The 19,643-nt window shown below is 56.4% G+C and overlaps 3 protein-coding genes across 9 annotated transcripts; 1 reads left to right on the top strand and 2 right to left on the bottom strand.

Annotated features, from left to right (window-relative positions):
- Positions 1-460: 460 nt before the first annotated feature.
- KLHDC8B (kelch domain containing 8B) lies at positions 461-5,003 on the bottom strand. Of its 4 annotated transcripts, none has more exons than XM_015641421.2 (6): positions 4,687-4,949; positions 3,380-3,844; positions 2,659-2,823; positions 2,233-2,457; positions 1,890-1,991; positions 461-1,095 (listed from the first exon to the last, which is right to left on the bottom strand). In XM_015641421.2, exons 1-6 carry the CDS (start codon positions 4,703-4,705, stop codon positions 899-901), a joined length of 1,173 nt encoding a protein of 390 aa, XP_015496907.1. In that variant the 5' UTR covers positions 4,706-4,949; the 3' UTR covers positions 461-898. The 4 variants fall into 4 exon arrangements, with proteins under 4 accessions (XP_015496907.1, XP_015496906.1, XP_015496908.1 ...); XM_015641420.2 differs by having other exon boundaries at positions 1,878-1,991; XM_015641422.2 differs by lacking the exon at positions 4,687-4,949 and adding an exon at positions 4,515-4,547 and having other exon boundaries at positions 1,878-1,991.
- A 53-nt stretch (positions 5,004-5,056) lies between these two features.
- On the bottom strand, positions 5,057-9,127 carry LOC107210509. 2 transcript variants are annotated; one of them, XM_015641427.1, is made up of 5 exons: positions 8,957-9,127; positions 8,498-8,883; positions 7,732-7,892; positions 7,200-7,332; positions 5,057-5,751 (listed from the first exon to the last, which is right to left on the bottom strand). In XM_015641427.1, exons 1-5 carry the CDS (start codon positions 9,108-9,110, stop codon positions 5,545-5,547), a joined length of 1,041 nt encoding a protein of 346 aa, XP_015496913.1. In that variant the 5' UTR covers positions 9,111-9,127; the 3' UTR covers positions 5,057-5,544. The 2 variants fall into 2 exon arrangements, with proteins under 2 accessions (XP_015496913.1, XP_015496911.1); XM_015641425.1 differs by having other exon boundaries at positions 5,057-5,769.
- Positions 9,128-9,336: 209 nt separating this feature from the next.
- CCDC71 (coiled-coil domain containing 71) lies at positions 9,337-19,531 on the top strand. Of its 3 annotated transcripts, none has more exons than XM_015641314.2 (2): positions 9,337-9,397; positions 11,756-19,531. In XM_015641314.2, exon 2 carries the CDS (start codon positions 11,817-11,819, stop codon positions 12,999-13,001), a length of 1,185 nt encoding a protein of 394 aa, XP_015496800.1. In that variant the 5' UTR covers positions 9,337-9,397; positions 11,756-11,816; the 3' UTR covers positions 13,002-19,531. The 3 variants fall into 3 exon arrangements, with proteins under 3 accessions (XP_015496800.1, XP_015496801.1, XP_033373241.1); XM_015641315.3 differs by lacking the exon at positions 9,337-9,397 and having other exon boundaries at positions 9,500-12,884; positions 18,308-19,531; XM_033517350.1 differs by lacking the exon at positions 9,337-9,397 and adding an exon at positions 9,500-11,386.
- The last annotated feature ends 112 nt before the right edge of the window (positions 19,532-19,643 follow it).

Here is a 19,643-nt window from a genome sequence, read left to right on the forward strand (position 1 = left end):
AGGCTCAAGCTGGCTGTCTTCTCTGAAAGGTCAGGCATCTGTACGTGATATTTACCTGGACTTGTGAGATCTTTCTAATGTACCAATGAAAGATCAAATCCCACACCTACTTTCTGCTTTGGGTGTGGAACTCTGTGGAGCCAAGAGCAGCAAGGCTCAGGTGAGCCCATAGCAGAGGGTAATTCAAGTGTCATCTCCCCTTGATCTTGCAGTGCACCCCTAAACACCACCCACAGACACCACCAGTACAAAGCTTGCATTCCCTTCCTTGTTGCCAGTAAGCAGGACTAGATCTGTACATCACATTGCTCTGCTCACCCTGGAGGTGGGGAGAACTAGAGTTACCCCTGCTCCACAGTATGGGGTCACTGAATTCTGCCTTGGGAGGGATTTTCCTGACAGGCTGCAGCATGTGTCTGCCTGGAGTAGGATAACCAGAGAAGACATGACTCCAGTGGGATAAAATTCCACATGATTCATTTATTTGAGGTGCTACATCACCTCCCAGGCACTGAGCTACAGGCCACCTCTGTGCTACATGAGACATCGACTGGGTCTACGACGACACAGCACTCACTGCTACACACACGGCACGGATACGCCGTGGCACAGATGGGGCCGGACAGGGCAGTGAGGCCAGCGGCAGTCCTGCCACCGCTACTCCCTCCACACTGCTGGCGATGGCCATCCCACCAGGCAGGAGTTTGCCCTGGGCTTCATTGCCACAGCGCTGCAGGAGTTGGGAGTTCCCAAAACCTCAGCTGCTCTGATGCCTGGCATCATGGAACAGAGGTTTTTTGGAGCCAGGTCACCCTGGCTCCACACATGGATGCTCACACACCCTGTCCCTGTCTTCAGGCACTTGGTGCTTGCCCAGGGCTCGTCCGTGGGGTCCTACTCAGGGCACATCACGCAGGCACAGAGCCTCGACAGCGCCACTGGGACCCTGGGCCACACCGCCGATGATGAAGAGCAGGCTGGGCGCTGGGCAGCTGGAGCAGGAGCAGCGGCCAGTGGGCATAGGGGGCAGCGGCTCCCACTTCTTCTGTGACAGGCTGAACCCTTCCACTGAGTCCAGTGGGCAGGACTGGTTCCCTGTGGAAGACACAACAACATCAGCCACTGTTCAGCTCCCCACCCCCCACTCCAGGCTTTGCCTTTCCCCCTCCACACCCCTTTGATGCCTCAACAGGAGCCCTGAGCTGCACAGGCTTTGAGAGCCCAGAGACAGTTAGTGGGGGCACAAAAGGATTAGCAGAGTCCCCATAGGGATGGCTGCTGGCACTAATGCCACACCTGTGGGCTCTGCCCCCTCAAACACTCCTCGCTCTCCCCATGCCAGGATTCTGCAGGGATAAGGGAGGGCAGCTCCAGTTGCGGCAGGACTCAGGAGCAACACCATACTGCAGGGAAGCAGCCAGCACCATTCCCTATTCCCACAGCAATCCTGGGGGTCTGGCAGCCCTCACTGCAGGGCTGATGGTGCTGTGGCTGGCACCAGGCTCCCCAGGCAGCCCTTCCTGCTGTATCCCCTCTGCTGAGTGACGGCACTAACCTTTCCCCAGATCTCTCGGGAGAGGGATGCAGCACTGCAACCCTGCACAGCAGAGCTGAGCCACCATTGGCTGTGTGAGCCCATCATGCTGCACATGAGCTGGGAAAAGCCTGACTGGGGGGTGAAAGGAGCAAGGGGTACAGTGGGTCAGCCAGTGGGACAGGGCAGTAGGGTCTCCCCAGCACTTGTGAGGGCACAGAGAGATGTTGCTGCAGACAGTGTTGCAGTAACCCCCTGGCTTTGCACAGCCGACCTCCCTGCTGCCCTGCAGATCACTGGTGTGCCACAATGAATGGGGATGGGAACATGGCCACACGCCTACCCCCAGCATTACCAAGGCCACCCACGGCCACCACTCTTCCTCCCAAGCACCCAGCCACGAAGTCGGCTCTCTTCTCTTTCATACGGATGGTGCGGCTTGGCTTTCTCCACACACCTGGGTATAAGAGAGTGAGCATCACCCACTGAGGTTTCCCCTTCTACCAAGGCCAGAACATCCCCAGGTTAATCACTCCCTGGGACCAGGGAGCACAGGGCAGGATTCACCATGGGTGCAAGGGGCTGATGTTTAGAGCCCAGATAATCATGTCCCTCAGGCACAGACACCCATTTCCAACCCAGAGTCATCCTGGACCCACAGAAGATGCTCCCACCTCACCCAGAGACATGGAGCTCACCCTGCGCAGGATCAAACATCTCCACGGTGTTGACAAAATGGGGACGGGAATAGAAGTTGTGGGGCCCTGGCTGCTGCAGCCCACCCAGGCTGAAGACAACCCCATCAGCCATGGCACAGGCAGCGAAGGCGCGGCGGCTGGGCACACTGGGGTAGCGTGTCCAGCTCCTTGTCTCCAGGTCAAAGGCCTCGAAGGCGGTGACAGGCAGCTTGCCTTGCCGGCCTCCTATGCACAGAGGAGACGTAGCTGCCAGTGTCCCAACCTGGCACTACTGGTGTGCTCAGCAAGCAGGATGGGGCCCACTGGCTGCAGTGCTGGGCAGCATGGAGCCACCCTGGGGTGCACCAGGTCATTCTCTGGCCTGGGATCAGAGGAAGGAGAGGGCAGAGGCACAGGGGATGCTTGGTTTGCCCCAGGAGCACCTACCCAGGACGAAGATCTTGTTTCCCTGCAGGAAGGCAGAGGCCCCATAACACGGGGTAGGCATGGAGGGTAGGGGTTGCCAATGGTCCTTTGCTGGCTCATAGACACGGACCAGTGCCTGGGGAGAGGTGTCCGCACCCATTCCCCCCAGCGCGTAGACAGCCCCATCTGGAAAAGAGGCAGCAGTGAGGCAGGGGGATCTGTGGGCAGCAACGAAGGGCTGGGAGTACCCCCATGCCCTCCAGGGCAGGCAGCATGGGTACTGCTGAGCCCTACAGCCAGACACTGCTCCAAGGCAGCCAAGGGGACAATAAGTACAGTCAAGCCTGTGTCTGGCAATGCCCTGACTGCAGTGGGACCCTCTCACCCCCCTCTCCATCCCATCCATCAGGCACAGAGAAGAGCACAAGGCCATCCTCTCTAATTATTCTCGGCAGTATCATCTCCCTGGAGACACCATGGCAACACAGCCATACTGCCAAATCCTGCTCTTGCCTCCAGTGCGGCCGGCACCCATGCCCGCTCCCACCACTGTCCTGACATCTCCTCTGCCCTGCCCACCACACTGCAGCCTGGTCCATGCCACAGCATCCCTGTCCAGGGTGTAGACATGGGTACTACATACAGGGACCAATCCTGGCTCCTGGCATGCTGCGTTGTACCAAGACTCCAAGGATGCTCAGCAAACTTTGGGCAAGAGTCACAACATGTTCCTATCCCTCACCTCTCTGCACAGCTGAGATGCCCATGGAGGGCTGAGCCAATGCCGCCTTCTTCTCCCACTTGCCCTCATCCACGTGGTAGACCTCAACAGAGGCGAGTGGGCTCTGCGCCGCATCCACACCGCCCACCACCAAGATCTGCTTGCCCAGGGCAAGGGCGGCAGCGCCAGCCCGCGGCGTGGGCAGTGGTGGGAGCGTGGTCCAGCGCTGGGATGGGACGTCGAGCACCTCAGCAGTTCCCAGGGCTCGCCCGCCGCCCCCGCAGCCGCCCAGCACGAAGAGCTGCCCGTCGCGGTGCGCGGCGCTGCAGTACACGCGCCGCGTGGGCATAGCGGGGAAGGTGGCCCACGCGAAGGCGCCCGCGCCCGCCGCCATGGGCCAGCTCAGCCGCCCCGGGGGTCTCCGGGCTCTGGCCCGGCCGTGCCGCCCATCCGGCCCGGCTGGCCACTGGTCCGGCCCACGGCCTCCTGCGGGGAGAGCATCCGAGTCAGCGCCCAGGCACCCACTGCTCTGCCAGTCCCAGCTAGCCAGCTCCCCTTGGCGGTGCGACAGCTCCTGCTCCGCGGGGCTCCGCACTGCATCCCGGGGTTGCCTGCCGACCCCCTCTGGGCTCCCGATTGCGCCCCACGGCTCCCTGTCCGCCCCCTCCGGGCTCCCACTCCCTGGGGCTCTCTGCCTGCACGTACCGGTGCTCTTGCTTCCCGAGGTTCCCGCACCCCGGGCTCCCGCTAACCGGTGCTGTTGGTACACAACACCACTCACTGGGACTCTCGCCCGCCCGAGGCTCTCTTATCCGCATCCCCGGGGTCCGTACCCCGCAGAGGCTTCCCCTTCGCAATTCAGACCCCGCCAGGTTCCTGCTCGGCGCACCGACCTTACCCCTGCCGCTGTCCGCACTCCCGCCCGCAGCCCCCGGCGCTCCGGCGCACTGCCCCGCAGCCCGCACCCACAGGGCTCCCGCCCACAGCTCGCAGGCACCGGAGTCCCCCGGGCTCCCGCTGCAACGCCCGCGCCCCCAACGCTCCCCGGACTCCCGCCCGCAACCCCGGACGGCCGCTCCGCCGCGCCCGGACTGGCCGCTCCGCTCCGCACCGCCGCCGGGAGCGGGACGGGGACCGGGACCAGAACCGCGCTCACCTCTTCGCCCGTTCCGCCGTTCTCCCCGCCGCTCCGCGCCTCCGCCCGCCCCGGGCCCGCCCGCTGCCGATGGGGGCGGTGCCGCGTCCGCCCCGGCCCCCCTGCCGTGCCCCGCTCCCCTCCGGCCGGCCCTCCCGGTACCACCGGCCCGCCGTGCCCCTGCCGCGTTCACCTGGACGGGAAGGAACCATCGCAGAGAGAGGGGCTGGAGAGACCCTGGCTCTGCCCTCCCTTGCTGCACACTGCCGGTGCCAGAGCCACACAGTGCTGGGCTCAAGGAGTCGGGAACCCACCGTCCTATCCTGGAGAGAACCCCTATGCTGTCACCACTGCAGGGACAGAACATGAGCTCAGCCCTATTCTGAGCACGACCTTGGTGGGGTCTCTCAGCAGCGTCAGGAAAGGTGCACATGGGTCTAAAACCCTCCACCAACACTTTTGTCCCCACTTGGCTGAGCCAGGCAAATGAACACGCTGGGAAAGGCGCTTCCCACCCACCAGCACAGGCAGAGCCAAGGGCAGGCAGGAAACTCACACAGAAATGATCTAAAAAGATTTGCTTTAAAAACAGACAGAAGTGACAAGGCATCCGCCGAGAACACCGCACCACAAATGCCACCTGGGGATGCTGCTGATAACACTGCACTCATCTTGGCACCTGCTTTGCACCAGCCATCACTGCAGGAGCGGGAAGGGAGTTGCGAACACTGTGAGGCTGCCTGCATCACAGTTTGGTGGAAGGGGCCTGCCTGGCAACTGCTGGGGTATGGTGAGCCCCAGCCCTCATGCAGAAGCGGGCACCATGGGCAACACTGCCAAAGAATGGAAAACCATTTCCTCCAAGAATCCCATCACACAAGCTCCCAGGACGCTTGTGTTTGCTCATGGAAGCTCCTGATAGGACTGAACACCCACATTGCACATTGGAGAGGTAACAGCTTGAAGCAGGAGCCCGCCTGGGACTTTGCCTGCATGCAGCAGGAAGCGGGTGGTGTCACAGTCTGGAGCCACTCTGCCCCATGAGGTGATATCACTGTCCATCCCACTGCTGGCTTGGGGTGTCCTTCTTCATGCAGGCCAGGTAGTGGTCGTAGTTCTCCTCACACCTCCTCACACAGCGCAGGAAATAGTCCTCATCAGCAATGGCCTCCAGCAGATTGGTTTGCACCAGGCAAATGTTGTACAGCTCCGAGGTGGGCACACTCCTGGGACTGCTGCTGCCCTGCTCCAAGAACACCTGCAGAGAGATCAGAGCCTGGCAGCAATATACATGCCCCATGGTGTGCCCTGCCCTCCCCTTGGCCAGGTGCCTCCATGCTGGCTGTGTGCTGGAGACAGGGGGCAGGGTGATCCTATCTCCACTGCAACAGCAGAAGGTGAAGTTTCTTGAGATTTTCCCCTCTCCCAGAAAGCGCCTTTGACTCTGAACCAGCATGTCACACATGTGCCTCGTGTTTCCTTAGGGAAACAGGCCACACCATGCATCTGGAAGAAAACAACTCTGTGGAGCAGCTGAGTCCAGGCAAACATCTGCCAATAGCTTTTCCTTTAGCTCCCACAGGACAGAACAGGGCCTTCACCTTCTGATCTTTGCCATGGCCTGCTTAAAGCCAGGTGGCAATCTGTTTCACTCCTAATGCTGCTCTGTCACCATCACTGACATGGGGACAGCCCTGCAGAACTGGTGGTGCAAGAGGAGGGAATAATGGCATTCCACCTACTGATCCTGGCTGCAGGACAGCAAGGTCCCAGCAGTGACGATGAGCCCTGCCAGGAAGATGCTTGGCTGCTGCCCAGACTCCCGTGATGTCTGCTGCTACTATAACTGGATCCTACCTGTGTGATCCAGCGTGGGAGCAGCCCCAAGGCTGGCTGCATGGCTGCCATGAGATTAGCAGAGCAGCCTGACCGACCAGCTGCGCAGGCTACCAATGCCAAAGGAGGAACTCCTTGATCAGACAGATAGCCTGAGGCTGAAACGCAGCAAGTGAAGCTGTGTGAGCCACGCTCCAACTGCTGCAAATCTGTATGCAGCAGTCATTGCAGAGGCTCCCCTCAACCAGGCATGGCACAGACCAAAGCCACCTATTCCTGACAAGTCTGTCCAGGCAGTAACAATTCCTGCCACCAGCTACAAATGTGCAAGTTGTGAGAGCTTGTATGGAAGGGAATATCCAATGAGCATCCCACCCCTTGCCAGTCCCAGGCAAACACTGCAGACAATTCACTGGCTGCTGCGTTTTCCCCCTGCACTGTTTCCATATGGATGGAAACAGGCAAGGGTTGAGGCTCACTCATGGACTTGCAGCTCTTGTTTCAGCATTGACAGCTGTCCAACAGCCAGTCACAGTTCTGTCTGCATAAACATTCTGTTGGCCAAGTGTGTTCCCCACTAACACTGCCCTTTCATTCAGATGGGTGACAGGGCTGGCAGCCCTGGTATCATTGCTGCTGCCTCCAGGCACGGGGCTGACTCAGTGGGGAGCAGAGGCAGCCAGCACCTGCTGTGCATTGCTGATAGCTGATCTCACCCTCCCTGTGCATCACTGACACTGGTGGCACAGGATGTAGTGATACCAGGACTATGCCTTGATCTCCCTTTGTAGCCTCATGCAAAGGGGACAAAATATGTCTGAGCTTGCAGGGACACCCCTAGTGCCGGCTCCTGGGCCTTCAGCCACCTACCTGGGGGTGAACAATGGTGTCTCCATCATCCAGCCGGATGTTGTCGTCAATGAAGATGTGGTGAATGTCAGGATCATGAGGGTCTATCCACAGGGGCTTCCCACCCTGGGAAGAGAACTGATTTCTGGCCCACCTGAAACAGTAAGCAGGAGAAGAAACAGTCAGGGGAGGGAGACGGTAACAGCTCCCGGATAATGGCAGACTACTGCAGGCCCAGGGCACCCTCTGAGCCAGGGATGCAGGACAGAGGATGCCCTGTGCTGCTGCCCATGGTCTCCTAGGAATGAGGCATTTTGCACCAACGTGACAAATCAGGGAGTCTTTGGAGAAAAGCAGGAGGTACACCAGGGGATGGGGACCTCAAGTAGAGTGTGAGAGTCCCATCAGGCTGCCCACAGGCAATATGGGGACTGCCTAACTGAAACGGACCCCAACAACAAGGCCTCAAAACTATGAGCTATCCCACAAACTAAGAGAATCGCAGGAAAGAAGATAATGCCCAATCTACTTCCTTGATGACCTCTTTTCTCACCAGTCAAAGTGGTCTTGGAAGCCTCCAATTCCCTCAAAGGAGCTGAAATAGTTGTAAAGCTTTCTTCTGTCTTCCCGTGTGGCCAGACGCTCTGCACCCCGTGTTAGCACCACCTCTCGCTTGCTGCAGCGTATCTGGCCAGGGGTAAGGTCCACAGGGAGCTGCAGGATCACAGAAAATGGGGAAGGAAAAGTTTCCAAAGCAGACAGGTTATTTCACACACTGGCAGATCAAGCAGCAGGGTGGAGACTCCCCACCACCACAGTGTGGGAAGATGGTGCTGGGAAGATGACAAGAGGAGACATGGAATGCATTCAAACAAAAATCATCCCCTCCCTAGGGATGGAAAGGAATGACCTCCTAGCTGCATATTGCCCCCATTTCAATCCCTGCTACCTGGAAATACTCCAAAGAATAACTAAAGCATCTTCTAAAGCTCATTCCCAGCGCTCCTGCCCAGTGTACTGCCAGTGGGAGGAAACTGCAGCTGTGATCGGCTCTGGGCCAGGGAGCCCTGTTCTGCTGCAGCAGCCCCTCCTTGGGAGAAGACATGCTCTGTCCAACACGGGATCCTCCAGGAGGAGACCATTCCACATAGGATCTGCACACACGTGTTCCCCCACAGCTAACAGCTCCATCCAGAGAACTCGATGCTTTTAAAAGCAGTCTGGTCAAGCAGTTGGAGAGCAGTTTGATGTGAGGGGGGCTCCGTGGGACCATCTGGCTGCCCTTCCCCATCACGACGGACACTCAGGGTGCCACTCACCGCCACGTCCCGCAGGGCAGGGAACTGGGGGTGCTGCCCGTCCAGAGCGCTGCTGACGGCCTGCAGGACGCGGGGCAGGTCGGTGCCGAAGGTCCTGAAGACAATGGCGAAGGCCCTGCCATCGCGGTGCAGCGTGTCCAGGAGGTGGAAGAAGGAGGGCAGGATCAGGTGGTAGCGTTTGCCAGGCTCCCCTGGCACCGACAAGGCGTCTTGCGGCCGGCCCGGCCACTCCAGCAGCCGCAGGTGGCGGGCGTGGAGGTCGCGGAAGTGCCGGCCCGGGCCGGCCTCGGTGAACGCGGGGTCCCGGCCGTGGCGGCTGTAGTAGCTGAGGGCGCCGGGGCACGGGGGGCGCAGGGACGGGCGGTCGCTCACCCACTCCCACTCGCCTAGAAGAGAGGAACGTGCTCAGCCCCCGCCACCGCCACACCGCGTCCCCCGTACCCTGGCCCCGGCGCTCACCGGCGGCCCCGGCGCGGCCCCAGGTGACGGTGCTGAGAAAGGTGTTGAGCGCCGCTCGCGGAGCCTGCCCCGTCACCGTGTCTGCCACCACCACCGTGTTGTTGAGGTCCACGTGCAGAACCAGGCGCCGCCGTCGCCCGGCCCCGCCGCTCATCGCCCCGACACCGACCCCGTTACCTGGTGACGGCGCCGCTTCCGCCCCCTCCGCTTCCGCCGGCGGCGCCCCCTGCCGGCCCGGGGACGACCCGCGCCGCCGTTGCCACGGACACGGCGGGGGAGGGGCGGGGGGCGTGACCGAATACGCTTCGTGACTGTGGGCGTGGCCGTGGCCCGCGGAAAGGGACCGGAAGGGGAAGCGGGCGGCGCTTCCGGCGCCCCGCGGGCGGCCATGTTGGAGCGGCGGGTGCGGCGCAGCGGCGGGCGCGGGTCTGGCGGCAGCCGGTAGGTTGGGGCCGGCGGGCCCGGGTCCCACGCCGGCTCCCGGGCGAGGGCGCTGCCGAGCCGCCCGCTGCGGCGGCCTTGGTGCGCTGGAGGCGGAGCCGTGGCGCTGAGGGCCCCGCCCCGGCCCCCGCCCCCCCGGTCTCGGGAGCCGGCGCGGGCCAAGCGCGGGTGCCGCACCCCCTGTCTGCACCAATCACCTCCCGTAGCCCCGCAGGGAGAGCCCAGGCGGCCTGTCCAGCCCGGGGTCCCTCCGGCCGGCGGGCCGAGCCTTGGGGAGGGTGCAGCGGGAGCGAGGGACGGGCGCTCGGGAAGGGCCATCGCCTGCGCCGAGGGACGGGCCAAAAGGAGAGGTTGAGCGAGGACCTGGCGGCACGTCGAGCCCTCCTTGGGACTGCGCACCGGCCTCCAGCTCTACAGGCTGCTCTAGCTCCGCATCTCGGCCCTGTCGGCAGCCGCTTCCCTCTGCGGTGCACTCGGAGAGCTCTTTCCGTGCTCGGACAGCCGGGCCTCTAAACCGTGCCAGCATCGCCCTTCCGGTGCTGTGCTTGCCCCGTGCCGGGAGTGCTGTGCTCCCGTAGCCCCCCGGCCCCCCAGTAGTGTGCCACGTGAGGGAACCTGCTGTCGGGAGGACAGACTAACCGGGGGTCCGTCTGCTCGTGGCTGCCTTTCCTCCAATACAGCTGATACTGCACCAAACAGGACCAAGTGGATGGATGTTGGAAAGTCCTGTCCCCATGAAATTACACAGCCAGAACATCAACCTTTTCAGATGACCCAGCTGCTCCTGGGCTTGCTGCAGCCTGAAGATGATCCATTTTGCAGCCTGTTGAGCACATGTCGTTACTTGTGCTTCTTCGTTGGTCTCTGCCTCACTACTAGATCAGAATTAACATTACACCCTCTCTCGCGTTCCTATGTCTGGCACTGCTTGGTCACTTTGCAGGTGGTGACTCTCACTGCTGGCTGGTGACGCTGGCTGGGGCTCTTGTGGGAATCGCTTCCCTGCCTGCCTCCCCTCCTTCGTGGGAGATCCCCCGCCTGCCTCTGAACAACTGCATTATCCTCCTCCAAATCCCTCTTTGGCCATGACGTCTGCAGAGCACTTGACTGAGATTAGTCTGTCATGTGGAGGTTCTTACTCCCCCACTGACCTGTGCTTTCCCTTCTGTGGCTGCTCTTGGCTTGTGTCTCTTCCCTGCTTGTGCAGCTGGTGGCAGCACGGGCTCTGCTCCTAGGCTGTGGTGAGACCAGAGTTCTGGGGGGAACATGGGACATGAGTAGTTCCTTGTTCTGTCTGCTCAGGCGCTGACTTCTCCATCACAGCTTCCTTGCATGTGCACTGCCCTCTCCAAAACTCTGACACCTCTGGCATTTCCCTGAGCGGGGAAAATGAATCTTTATTATTATTTTGAGAAGTATCAATAAAACTAAAGATTTTATGCCATGTTGGTCTAGCACCCAGCTGTGGAGCTGTGAGGCCACCAGGATCAGAGTTCTCCTGGGTGCATCCTAAATTCCTGCCTGGACTGCCTATTTTTTTGTTGAAAGCAATAATTGATGCTTTTATGCTGGGCAGGCAGCTGCGCAGTGCCCTGAGTGTGATCCCAGTGTTGTCCCTCAGGCCTTTGTACACTTGGCCCTGGTGATGTGTGTTTCCTTCATACCGCCCTGCTTGAATTTCCTGTTTCTTCCTCACTTGGCAGCAAGTGTCCTTGGATCAACACCAGTTTGCTGTGACAGCAAGTTGTGGACCGTTGTTCAAACAAGGGAACAGCAAGGAGCAGTGCTGCCTTGCCACAGCATTCAGCATCAATGAAGCACAACTGGAACAGCCTCCAGCCCTGCTGCCAGGTCTCCAGGAGGAAGCTGTGGCTTTGGCAGGGACTCAGAATCAATTTTTGAGCAGCATCAGTTAAGCTGAGAAATTGAAGGTGGTGCTGGGATGCCGTTGAAGTGCTAGGCATTTCTTGGTGTTGAGATGGCTCGATGGTGTGTACAGGGGAAGGGTTCAGTTTTTCCCAGGGAAAATGAGATCTGGTTATCCTAAGCTAGGGTGGGTCAAACTCAAACTGAAAACGAGCTGCAGATTTTGCTGATTTAGTTGTTGGAGTCCTTCATCCTGGGGTGGATTGGATGGGATTTCCTGAAATCTTTGTTTAGGTTGGAGGATATTTTTGTGAGAGATGTTTTAGTTTTATTTCAGAGATAAATGAGTGACAGGATTTTCTTGATGATACTTCTATCTTGGCTTGACCCAATGTGACCATCCACGCCTGGGCTTAATGGTTTCAGGTCCCGTACTAGAAACTTGGGTAATTTCAGTTGCTGTAAGCTAACTGTCTTCTTTCTCCTTTTGAGGTGTCAAGGGTTGTTTTTCCAGTAATTTGGACCTTTTTGAAGCACCTGCTTGCCTAATGCCATGAATATTGCAGTGAACAATGAGGAAGAAAAAGCTGTCCATTCCTGGTCAAGAATTTCCTCTGCAGGACAGAAAGTGCTGGAGGAAGCCCTCCGAGTCTTCAACCCGATGTCCAAGGACCTTTCGGACACAGAGACCCAACTGGTGGCCTTCATCCAAGGCCTGAAGGAGGAGGGCTACCAGCCCACGATTCTGAGGAGTAAGGATGTGTACGGGTATAGCTCGTGCACGGCAGTCACACCGAGTCAGACAGAAGAAAACACACAGTGCAACTGTGCCAGCACCACTGAGCCCGCTCAGAGTCCAGCCAGGAACTCAGTGGCAAAAGTGGCCCCTTTGCCCACCAGCATTCCAGTGAGCTCTTTGAAAGTCTCCAGTCAACCAGTGTCCAAAGGGGATTCCACAAATCTCCTCTTGAGCTCCTTGAAGCAGACAGGATCTGGCACATCCAAGGCAGCAGCAGTGGGCTTTCCTACAAGCATGTATCCTGACGTGTATCCAGCTGTGAGACTGTCGGTGGTCCTGGAAGCCCTGGTGCCACTGAAAACCGCAACATCCTGTTTGGAGTCCAAGTACACACAAGGGCATCTTGGGATCTCTCCCTCAGACCTTAAACTCCTTAAGACTTCAAGTCCACCAAGGCAGTTTTCTTCAGGCAAGACCACTAAAATAACCGAAGGCAAGGGGTACAAGCGTTTGGTTAAGAAAGCACCAGATTCTGCCATGTGCGCTTTAAACCTTCTGAAGGGACCAAAGGGTGGAGTGTTGCAGGAGAGCAATGCCTGCAAAGCCTCTGGAGTTCTCAACGGGAGAGTCACAGGCAGCTCATCCCAGGACTGCACCACAGCACCACAGCCCAAGACCTTGAAAATCAAAGTTAAGGAAGCTCTGGTGGGAAAAACATGGAAGGACCGCAGCACTTACCAGGAGAGCACTGGGCAGAAGAAGAGAAGAGCTACAGAGGCAAAAGAAGCACCACAGAGGAAAAAAGCAAATACCGTTCCTGTCCGAAAGAAAAGTCGACAGGCTCAGAGCACGTTGAACCTGCTGAAATTCCGGACCATCAAGGTGGGCAACTCTTCCTCCGATGATGAAGTGAGGAGGAGAGCACAGAAGATTCTTAGGGTCAACCTCTCCCCTGTGATCCAAATTCAGCCCTTGTCCCATTCTCATAGTGTCCCCTGAGTTTCTTCACTTCGTCACGTTTTTTTGTAAGTAAGTAAATGTAAGCCTGGCACCAGAGCACAGAGAGGTTTAGGAGTGACTCTGTGTCTCTGGTGCCAATATGCCAACTAACCTGCAGACAGAGCCGCCCACTCTTGTGCTGTTCCTGCCTGTCTGCCACTGCTGTGCAGAACTGGCTGCAGAAATCCAGAACCCTGTTTGGGAATGTGGGACCGTCACTCCAGCCAGCATCAAGCTAAGCAGGCTGGAGAGCTCACTTCCCACCACGCTCCCCTGAACGTGGCAGGCTGTGCTCTTGTGCAGGGGAGGACACAGGACTTTCTCATTACATTGATGCACTGTGATATTGCTCTTTTTCAAGCTGTACATTTACTGGTTTTATTTTGATCAAATTTTATAACTTTATTATCTCTATATCTATATATCCATATATGTGCATATGGCCCAGGAACTGTGGGAAGATGCACTTCCTCCATCCCTTTGGGATTGGGTTTGATAGCTTTTGTTCTTCCTCCCCTTCAGCTAGTCTTTTGTTGAAAGTTGCCAGGATTCCTTTGTGGTTCAGTGTTGTGACAGTTTGTCCTGGGCTCCCTTGAGCAGCTCAGAGGCAGCAGTGTTGTAGCCACTTGTTTGTCTCCGGAATGCCAAACAATTTGGAGAATTACCAGCTGGTAGTTTTAATCCTGTTTTCGGTATTACCTCTGCATAACAGTGGGGGAGTGTCACAGGGCTGCAAGTCTGTCTGATGTCTTTAGGGGCCTCCTCCCTTTGTGGGTAGCAGAAGTTTTGAACTCATGGTAGGGATTTGCCTCCAAAGAGGATTCCTCCTCAGCACCTAGCATTACTCTGCTCTCCTATACCCCAGGTGCAACTATGGATCATGAACTGTGACTGTTAGAGCCAAAGGGCTGGAATTGTTAGCAGGAACTGTGTAATGTCCTGCCCACCATGTTACTGCTTTGCTGTTGCTGAGTGTTCCTGGAGCAGATTCCAGGTGCTGGTAGAGAAGACTATTGGTTTTGGCTGGAGTTAAACCACAACAGAGACACAGGCTGTGTTTGAATGTATTTGCTACATCCTGCCAGTCACAGAGCTCAGTGGGACAGCTGAGCTTGAGTTAAAGTAGAAAAGTGAAAAATTTGGGAGGACATATACCAGTACTTAAACAGAGAGTCACTTTCTATGGTTTGTGGAGATGAAACAGTAGGAGGGAAGATGGGCACTATATTGTGGTGGGTGGCAGCCTTGCTGTGCTATCAGGGATGTGTGAGAAGGTGTGTGGCAGGTGTGAGAGCTCTGTGTGGAAGGAGAGCAGGCTCTGCCATCCCCAGGAGGCACTGCAGAACTGCTGCAGATAGTTGCTGTCACCTCCCTGCACCATGGGCATGCTGTGGGATGGGAACACGGCTCTGTGCTCTCTGCGCTCCATAGAGAGGGATCTACTAAACCCAAGAGAAACACCTTGTAGGAGCAGTTAGTGCTGCTGCTGTCACCTGCAAGGGACAACCTGGTGTCCTGGGGAAAGGAAGAGGCATTGTGCTGGGCACGGGCCTGGCTCCGTATACTGCTGTATGCTCAGATCTCTGCAGCAGTAGTGTAATCCACTCATTCTCTCACCAGCTCAAAATGCCAGTTGTCTGACCTAGTAATCTCTGTGGACTTTGGCTGAAGGGATGGGCTCCCCAGCTGGGAGTCCCAGATCCTTACATTTAAGCCCCACCCCCCAAATACCTGGTTGGATTTCAGTGGTTTATGAAAGGGGTCAATGTCTGATCCCAAGGGCAGAAAGGAAAACTGTGGTATGGAGAGAAGAGAGGAGGTTCATGACAGGGTGAGAGGGCAGGGAAGTTGAGCATTCTGAGGTGCATCTGGGTTCTCTTCTCACTCACATAGGGCAGGGTGGAGGTTCTCTTTCACTGAGTAACCTAGTTTAGTGGAAAGTGTCCCTGCCCATGGCAGGTTGGTTGGAACAACCCTTCCAATCCAAACCCTTCTGTGATTTTATGATTCAGGGGATGATTGCAAGCTCTGAGCCCCACACTTGGGTTCTGAGTTGCTGTCAGAGATCATAACTTGCAGCGTTTAAGACTGACCTATGAATGCCGCTGCTTGGCTGCCAAGGAGGAAGAAATATTTTCTTCTGCTTCTGTGTTTTAAAATGCCCTGGCAGAGAGTTCCCTGTCCTGACCTGATGCTGGATGAACAGGGACTCTCCATCACTGTCAACTGGCCAAAAATTGCTTTGTTCCTTTTGTTCCCACTCCTTCAGACCTTTCTCATTCCCACGCTCTCAAATGCCAGGTCTTGAAGTCCTGCACTGGTGTTTCTCTTTTGGGCTGTTTCCCGATGAGGGCTCTGAACTCCTGCCTGTGGTATTGCTGTGAGGCTGCTCAGCAGCTTCCCCTGTTCCCAAACCCTTATAAGGGCACTGAGAGCTGTCTTTGGAGCCTCCTAATGCAGCACAGACATCCCAGCTGAGCACTTGGCCTCCGCTGGGAAAAACAACGTGCATCGACGAGGCTGAATCCAGGTCAAGGTCGCTTTTCCACCAGCCTGAGCGGGAAGCTGAGCACCTGAGGCCAACTTATCGGGCCACATCCCTCCTCATTGCTGTGTGTCATCCCCCAGCTGCACTGCTGTCTGCCTCCCCACTCTTTTCCATCACCTCTTTTCTTTTACAGTTTGGGTCTCTGCCAGTCAGGGACTTGACTTGTACTGTTGCTTAACACATCCAGCACAGCATCCAGCCTTAGTGCTACCATGCATTTCCCAGCACTGAGCTAAGTTCTGTGCATGCTTGGTGATGACAGCTTGCCCTGTGTCCTTCCCAGACCACCAGCAAAAGGTTTTCTGCTCTCCACTAGGAGAGACAAGCTTTGGAAATGCCTCTGTGTCACTGAGACTCCTGCCAGGAAAGTGAGCATAGCTGTATGCTCAGGGACTTGCTCATCACCAGTCCCGTCTCTGTCAGCTCTCCTGTGCATCTCTAACAGACCACAGGGCCCTGAGCAACAGGGCAGTGCTGGACCTCCATTCTCTGCCCTCCAGTTGTCTCTTCTTCCTCTTGCAGGTGCTGTGGGAGCTTGACTGAAAGGGTTGCAGGTAACAACAGAGGGGCTTTACAGCCTCTGTGCCAATGCCAGTAACTGCTGCCCATCAGCCAATACTGGCAGAGGGGGTGCCTCAGTCTGGCACAGCTTGGCTCCACTGTCCTTCGACTCATGCCCAGGTGTGGCTGGTCCTGGTGTCCTGGACATGTAACACTGATGTGCACGAGGCTGCAGAAGGGCTCTGTGTGGATGCTGCTCTCTGCTGTTAGGGAAGGTGAACGGTTTGATCAAACCAGAGCTACCTAAAACCTGATCTAACCAAAGGTCTCCCCCATATGTCCCTTCCATCCTGTGTTGTTCACTGGCATCTGAGTAACACTTCCAGGGATCTGTGCAACGGTAACTGGCAGGGCCCATAGAAATGCATTGCCCAGAGCACTGTGGTCTCTGCTGAGCATGTGGTATGCACCTTGTTCAGACCTGTTTCTGTATTAGTCACTTTGAATTCAACCAAGTGCCTAACCTGGCCTGTGTTGTTCTGGGCACTGTGACAGCTGAGAGCTTTGGAGACTCTCCTAGGAATGCTTTTAATGCATGGATTCGTGCCACTGTCACTTCTAGAAACAATTCAACTAGTGGTCAAAGGGCTGTTCTTCCAACTGATTTTTTGGAAATAATTTCTCCTTTTATTCAGCTGCCAAGAAGCAGTTTATGCTTCCCCTCCACCAGACAAGGTTCTTGAGCTTCCTGCATGCTTCAGATGTCCGTCAGCAAGGTCCATGGGGAGAGTAGTTTGTCCAGCAGGCAGCTGAAGGGGAAGCTGACATCAGATACCAGTTGAAATCACAATGTTAATTGGTAGAAATGTTCTGAAGCTCATGTCCACTGTGATCACATTTCACCATCTGCCACTGCTGATGGCTGTAGAAGTTTCTCCTCAGCCTCTTCCCTGCAAGCCATGTAGTGTGTTGCTGCTGCTGCTTCTAAATTATTTGCATCCTCCTGAGCCAGCTGCTGCAGCAATCCTTATACAGAATTTCTTAAGCACTTTTTTGCAAAATAAGAAGGATTATTTTGTTACTCCTGCTTGGCAGCCCACAAGTGGTATTTCATTGTGTGGAGGAGATGTGCTCCCTGGAGTGCTCATCTCACAGGACAGCTCTCAGACCAGTTTATACTAACAGGGCTGGGGTTCCCCCCATTGCCTGGTGCTTCCTTGCATGGAGTTCAGCCAGTTGCCCACTGAGAACATGGCAGGGGAATCTGAAGCAGGACAGCACAGATTGGTGATGGCTGCTCATGTGGCTCCATGGTCCTGCTCCCCACCTGCCTGTGTTTTGCAGCCTGTCCTCCAGGTCCCCCTGGTGCACCAGGAGTACTTCACCCCAGCTCCAGCTGTGGCAAGAGGGGCTGGGAGACTCTGGGTTTTGGAATTGAGCACAGAGTTTGTGCCCTTTTAATTGTGGCTTGTACTGTGTTCATGGCCAGAACTTGCCAGCATGTTCAGCCATCCCAGCAGTTCTTCCCCTTTGGATCCAAGTTCCCTGCCCTGTCTAGGAGCCAGGCCTTTGGCCATGGCTCAAGGAATCCCTGGGTAGGGAGAGCAGGTTTGTCTTTCAGCTCCAGCTGGGCAGTGTGACTTGAGCTGGGCAGCTTCCCAGGCAAGAAGGCAGGTTTCGGTGGGAGAATCCTTTTTTTGGCCACGGTTGACAGGGTTGGTGCCGAGCTGTGGAGCACCAGCTGCTCAGCCAGGATGGTTGGTTTGTGACAGTTTCTTTTTCACCCTTCAAAATGGCACTGGCCTCTTTGCTCCTGTGCTCAGATGGGGATGGCCTTCCAGGAGCTGAGATGGCCCATGGAGAGGACAGCTGTTTTGGGGTATCTGGCACCTTCCTGATGATGCGCAGCCCTCAGCTTTGCCACCTGGGTGGGCTGGTACAATCTGTGGTGGGCACAGCAGGGCAGGATGCTCCTGAGCCATCACATTTGGGACTCCACTAGAGAGCACCATGCTAGGGTTTCCCTCTCTGCAGCCTGTTTTGCCTGGAGCTGGGTGTTATTAGGAGGGTACCAGGTGCCTCAGAGGAATCTTGTTGCAGAAGACATGAGAGGCCAGGATGACCTTTGTCACCAGGCCATCTCTGAGTGTGGAATGAAGCTTGTCTGTAGGTCTGACACTGCTGGATCTTGCAGGTTGGCCAGCAGCTGTTTGTTCCAAAGCCGTGGTGCTGAGGCCAGATCCCTCCCTTTGCTTAGGAACACCAAGGAAGTCTGGTGAAAAAGTGAGAAGCTGGGAGTAGGGAAAGCTAAAGATGGACAGCACCTGGACAGCCAACAGCCTGCAGCTTCTGTGTCTGCTGCAGGAGATGTGCAAACAGAGGAGCCGAGGCTCTGGCATTCTGCAGCACTGTCTTCCCTCCATCCCTGCCTGGCCACAGAGCTTCCTCTGCCCTGCCTGGCAGCAGCACACAGGCACTGGTGGTGCAGGTGAGCGGGAGTCTTTTTGGAGCAGGCACCCCCCCCAACCCTTCATTTCCATCCTTCATCGGTCTCACAATCTGGCGTTGCTCACATGGCCTCCAAAATACCTTCCCCAGAGAGTCCCTTAAAGGCCTTATTACCCTCTGGGGCTCTCTCCTTATTGTCTTAATTAGCCCGTTCTGTTCCTGTGTTCCTGTGGCTACAGGCAGCCCCTGTGAGTGTCTGGTGATTCCCACAGACACAGTCAGGCACATGCTGCTGTTTTAAAAGAGGTGCTGCAAAGCTACCCCCAGAAATACCTCCCCTCCTGCCCCTGCTCTGCTGCACTGGCCAGGCCTGGGTTGGGACAAAATAAGTATGGGTGGGTGTTTATGGTGGGGAAAGCACCATATGATGCTCTCCCTCCTCCTGGGTCCTGGTGCAGCACTTCTGAGGAGTAGCATTTCCTGAGCAGAGGCATGGCAGCTGCTCTGAGTGACACAGAGGCTCTGGGTGGGCACTGCCCGGCCGCTTGTGCTAGTCTCTGCCAACCAGCATCTCCATGAGAGCCGTCTCCACGCCACGGCATGACCAACCTGCTCCGGCTGAGACCAGAGCCACGGGCTCCACTGTGGCATTCCCTGGTGTTTGGGCATCCCAAGCAACTTCGGGGGAGCAGCAACTGCAATTCATAGGAGGGCGAGTAACAAACTTTGTATGATGATTTTACAAATGACCATCTTGTTCTTGAGTGAACTTTTTACCATTTCATTTGTTTGTGTAGAATGTTTCTGAAGTTCTAATAATATTTAATGTTAATATGAAGCTGGGCTGTTCCACACTTCATGTTGTATATTTTGGAATGGCATTGTTTAGTGAAAAGACAGCGTTAGTATTATTCCACTCTTTGGAAGGGAATGGGACAAAAAACAGACTGTCTTTTTTCTTAAATGAAGTGAACTTTTTGTTATGAAGTCCTAGCAGGTGTCCAGCCCTTCAGTAAAATGGTGCTCAGAACCACCCAATGTGTCCAGCTTTTCTTTGGGCTATGACAGACTGCTCCTCCCTGGGCTCCTGCTCCCAGATCTGTGTCAGCTTCATGGAATGGTGTCTCCCGTGTGCCCGGCAGCTG

The sequence above is a fragment of the Parus major genome, chromosome 12 (genome assembly GCF_001522545.3).
Source record: "Parus major isolate Abel chromosome 12, Parus_major1.1, whole genome shotgun sequence".
NCBI lineage: Eukaryota > Metazoa > Chordata > Aves > Passeriformes > Paridae > Parus > Parus major.

Excerpts from the sequence above, each read along its gene's own strand:
- KLHDC8B (XM_015641420.2), bottom strand. Across the intron at positions 2,824-3,379 it reads CATCTCAGCTGTGCAGAGAG|ATGGGGCTGTCTACGCGCTG; the intron begins GTGAGGGATAGG and ends CCTCTTTTCCAG. Across the intron at positions 1,096-1,877 it reads TGGCCTTGGTAATGCTGGGG|GGAACCAGTCCTGCCCACTG; the intron begins GTAGGCGTGTGG and ends TGTCTTCCACAG.
- LOC107210509 (XM_015641425.1), bottom strand. The coding sequence starts at position 9,110 with ATGAGCGGCGGGGCCGGGCGACGGCGGCGCCTGGTTCTGCACGTGGAC. Across the intron at positions 7,893-8,497 it reads CTGCCCTGCGGGACGTGGCG|CTCCCTGTGGACCTTACCCC; the intron begins GTGAGTGGCACC and ends GTGATCCTGCAG. Across the intron at positions 5,770-7,199 it reads ACACCATTGTTCACCCCCAG|GCTCTGATCTCTCTGCAGGT; the intron begins GTAGGTGGCTGA and ends TATTGCTGCCAG.
- CCDC71 (XM_015641314.2), top strand. The coding sequence starts at position 11,817 with ATGAATATTGCAGTGAACAATGAGGAAGAAAAAGCTGTCCATTCCTGG.